Below are 4,135 nucleotides of genomic sequence, written 5' to 3'. Positions count from 1 at the left end.
GTTTACTCCATATTTTAAATAGGGTATATAGCATTAAACCGCCTGAACTTTGCACATTTTTGCAGCCACCGCCACTTTCCTCCCCTTCCATCTCTCATCTACTCACAACCATCATCACCAACACAAACATCAACTACTAAATCATCAACAGAAAAATGAACTGACAAATTGATGGGATTTAGGCATTCAAAGAAAGAGACAATCTGATTCGCGATCGTCGTCGGAGAATTATAGGAAACCCATTTCATATTTGGGTGGGTGGAGGTGGAGATGGTGGTGGTGCGGCGGAGGAGTGCTGGATAATGAGTTTTGTTGGGTGGGGTGGGGCTGCTACAGAAAGAAGATGACTGTGCAACTGTATCATTTTTATTTTATTTTATTTTTAATCTTGTCTGGTCTGTAAACCAATTTTTGAAAGGAAAAAAAAAACTGTTTGAGCAAATATTGTATATACATACTTACATTACAGCAATGGAGAAATATAATATATTATTTTGGAACAATCCAAACTTCCAGTTACTTATGTTAATCACAATTAATGACCAATGCACAGGTGCGGAATGTGTTGTATGTTGTGCCAATCCTCCCCAATTTCTCTCTCACATCTCCTTTCCAATTCCGAGCATTCCATCACTAAAATGAATTGGAGATTTGTCATTCCCCGGATTCTAGTTGGAAGTGATGTTACCTTTGGGCACTCTGAAATAGTCAACTCTTCAAGAGATGTGAAATCTCCCAACCATTCCGGCAGTGAACTCATCTGAGGAAGGTCGTTTAGGCTTAGAAGTTGGAGTGAGGATGAGAGGTGTTGCAAGGCCTTGGGTAGATACACCATCTTTGGAAGACTTTTGAGCTCGACTTTTGTAAGGAATTTGAGGTATCTAACCTCATCAGGCAGCTCAACAACTCCGTCACATTGAAATATGTCTAGTTCCTCCAGAGCAGTGAGGTGTCGCAGCCACCCTTGAGGCAAACACCCCATCAGTTTCCGACAATAGTTTATCGACAAACTTGTAAGAGATTTCAAGGCTCGCATCCCATCTTCTGGCAGAGACCGCTCATCTGCTTCCCAAATCTCCAATTTCTTGAGATTGGCGAGGCTCTGCAGTGTCTCAACTGCAATACATTTGCACGTATTTGTGAAGTGCACGGTCAGATCAGTAAGAGTTTCCAGCTTAGACAATGAAGCCAGATTTAAGCTACCACATTTCAAAATTTTCAACTTTTTGAGAGATGTTGAGAGTGGTGGTAGTGCTAATGATGAGAACCATCCAATATCTAGCTCCTCGAGATTTGGAAATGCTTCAGTTGATCTCATCACTTGCTCTTTTGACAACCCTTTGAAATTCGGAAGCCCCCATAAGTACAAGCTTTCCAGAGATGGGAACTGTTGTACGCTTATTAATGTATTTCTTTGAACTACTTCTTCCTCAATCTCAATAATGTACTCCACCTTCACATTGCTTAACAACAATGTTTTAAGAAGAGGTAGCTCTCCCAGTCGCGGAAGATGCATAAAACTCTCACAGAATGATATATCAATTCGAACTACTTTCTTCATAGTTGAATTCGACATCCAAATCGGAAAACACCTACCCCTGAATCCCTTAATTAATAGAGTTTCAAGATTTGGGTAAGGTTCAAGTGCTTCCAACACCTCTTCATCTATATTCTCTTGATTTGAATACAATTCCCAGTATAACTTCAAATGACGAAGATTTTTTTTCTCAGCAAGATTTGCTTTCTTTGCATCCATTGTGCTTTCCACTCTCTGCAGATGATGAAGTTCAAGCTTGCCACCAAGGTTCAAATACTGCAATTCCTCAAGTCTATTACCTCTATCCCGGCCCACAATGAACCGACTCAATGTTTTTAGGCAAGTAAGTTCTCCAACTTTAGATGGCATCTCCGTTAATGATTGACAATTTTCCAAATATAGATGACGAAGATTAATTAAGTCCCTCATCTTCTTTGGTAAAGCCTCAAGCTTATTGCACTCATCCAAATTCAAAACATGTAAATTCCAGAGACAACATAATGAGTCGGGCAAGGTACGAATTTCAGTTCCGGACAAATTCAAGTGTCTCAAATGTTTCAAATGGCTTATTGCAGAAGACAATTCATTTTTCCCTGTCATACTTGCATCTAATATCCTCAAACGTAAAAAGTTATTTAAAATGAAAGACATGTCCATCTCACGTTGATTACTCGTAGGAAACGCAATTAACTTTTTTCTGAGATTTACCTGGCGGATTTTGCTATTGGATGCACTTGTTACTTTCCTTTGGACTTGCACTCCGGGTATTTTGTTCTCCATAATTGATTCGGCGAGATCATGAACAAGATCGTGCATAATCAAAATAGTTTTGTTTGTATCCGGAACGTATTGCAAGAGAGATCTCAAAACGAGCTCATCGCATACTTGATTGCCAACATCCTCCACTTCCAATGCTCCCTTTGACGAAATATATCCATGCGCCATCCATATAAAGATCAATTCTTCTTTCTTGATACGAGAATCCTTGGGAAGGACTGCACAATAGGCAAAACACTGTCTCAATGGTAAAGAAAGATGGTGATAACTCAATCTCAAGGCTGGCAGTATCAGAGTTTCTTCTTCAGGTAATTCCCATATTTCGCTTTCTTTCACACAAATCCATTCCGTCTCTTCCCTCTTGTACCGCAACAGACCTCCAAGAGCCTTAGCCACCATAGGAACACCATCACACTTATTTACTATCTGCTTCCCGATGGCTTCCAGGTTTGGATATTCTTCTTTCTCTTGTCCGAATGCATGTTCTCGCAACAACATCCAACATTGCTCATCTGAAAATTGTGTTAACTGATGTGCTGGAAGTGTTCCCATTATATCCGCAACCTCTTTTAGGCGTGTGGTGACGATAATCGAACTTCCAGTTGAGCCACATGCCAGGACCTTTCTTAAGTCAGACCACTTCTCTCGATCTTCGTTCCAAACATCATCCAATACAAGCAAGTACCTTTTGTTGTTCATCAACTTCCACATGTGGCGTTGTAAAGTATCCAAGTTATCTAGATCTGAAGCATTTGTAGTCCCAGATTCAATCATGGCCTTCAACAAAGTCTTGAGATCGAAATTGTCGGACACAGAAAGCCAAATTCTTTTGTCGAAACTATCAACGACCTGTTGATCGTTGTAGACTAATTGAGCAAGGGTTGTCTTGCCTTGGCCTCCAACACCAATTATGGGCAGGACGGAGATTTCTTGATTGTCCTTGACTTGGGTCACCAATATATCCACAATCTTCTTTGCATCAGCATCTCTACCATAAATCTGATGAGACTCGGTCAAAATAGAACCAGTCTCACGTATGGTACTCGTGGCCGCATCGATTGGCCTCTCTATAGTCATCTCTTGCAAACTGAACATTTTGCGCTCCGCATTAACCTCACCAATGTTTTTAGTGACTTGCTTCATCCTTCTACCAATTTGGTGTCGAAACTTGATTCGGTTGAAGCCATCCAATGTGCAGTTTCTGTGCATCGGTTTCGACAATTTTGTTATATACTCATCCAATATGTCATCAATCTCGTAGGCGATGTCGTTGAGCTTGACCAGCCACTCTCGTATGGCTCTGTTCTTAAGTTGCTTCATTTCAGCATCTTCAAGCACAACTTGAATGGTGGCGAGTGTCCTGGAGAGCTTCTTCATCTCCTTGGCCATGCCCGTAATCGACACAAACTTGTCATGGATCAATGAGCTCAATTTTTCAAGAATTATTTGAAGGAACGACTCTGCCATTTCTTAACAAATCAATATAATATTCGAATCAACTCTGATGAATTATTTTGCTTTTTCGCTAATATTCAGATCAACTTTGAAAAATATGAGAAAGATAGATAAATGCATCTTTTCAAGAAAGATAGTTGTCAACGCAATTCAAGTGGATACTTATTAAATTGATTCTTCATTTAAAAATAAATAAATTGTGTTGCTTGAATAACAAATTATAAGGATTAGTTATGGATATTTGGACGCGTTCAAGTACTAATTGCAAGAAAGTCTTCTTGGCTCTATGAAAGAGATAGAAAGTTGACTCTGCTGCCTTCGTACGATAACCCTGGACTCGTTCAAGGCGGAAACACGTCCCTTGTG

The 4,135-nt window shown here is 40.0% G+C and overlaps 1 protein-coding gene across 1 annotated transcript; it reads right to left on the bottom strand.

Annotated features, from left to right (window-relative positions):
- Positions 1-408: 408 nt before the first annotated feature.
- On the bottom strand, positions 409-3,838 carry LOC105973833 (disease resistance protein RGA2). Its single transcript, XM_088819826.1, has one exon. The coding sequence runs from the start codon at positions 3,779-3,781 to the stop codon at positions 536-538; it is 3,246 nt and encodes a 1,081-aa protein (XP_088675952.1). The 5' UTR covers positions 3,782-3,838; the 3' UTR covers positions 409-535.
- Positions 3,839-4,135: the final 297 nt, after the last annotated feature.

Source organism: Erythranthe guttata, chromosome 6 (assembly GCF_056151865.1).
Source record: "Erythranthe guttata isolate IM_541 chromosome 6, IM_541, whole genome shotgun sequence".
Classification (NCBI taxonomy): domain Eukaryota; kingdom Viridiplantae; phylum Streptophyta; class Magnoliopsida; order Lamiales; family Phrymaceae; genus Erythranthe; species Erythranthe guttata.
Note: the sequence above shows the minus strand (reverse complement) of the source record. Positions and strands in the feature narration are given on the sequence as shown.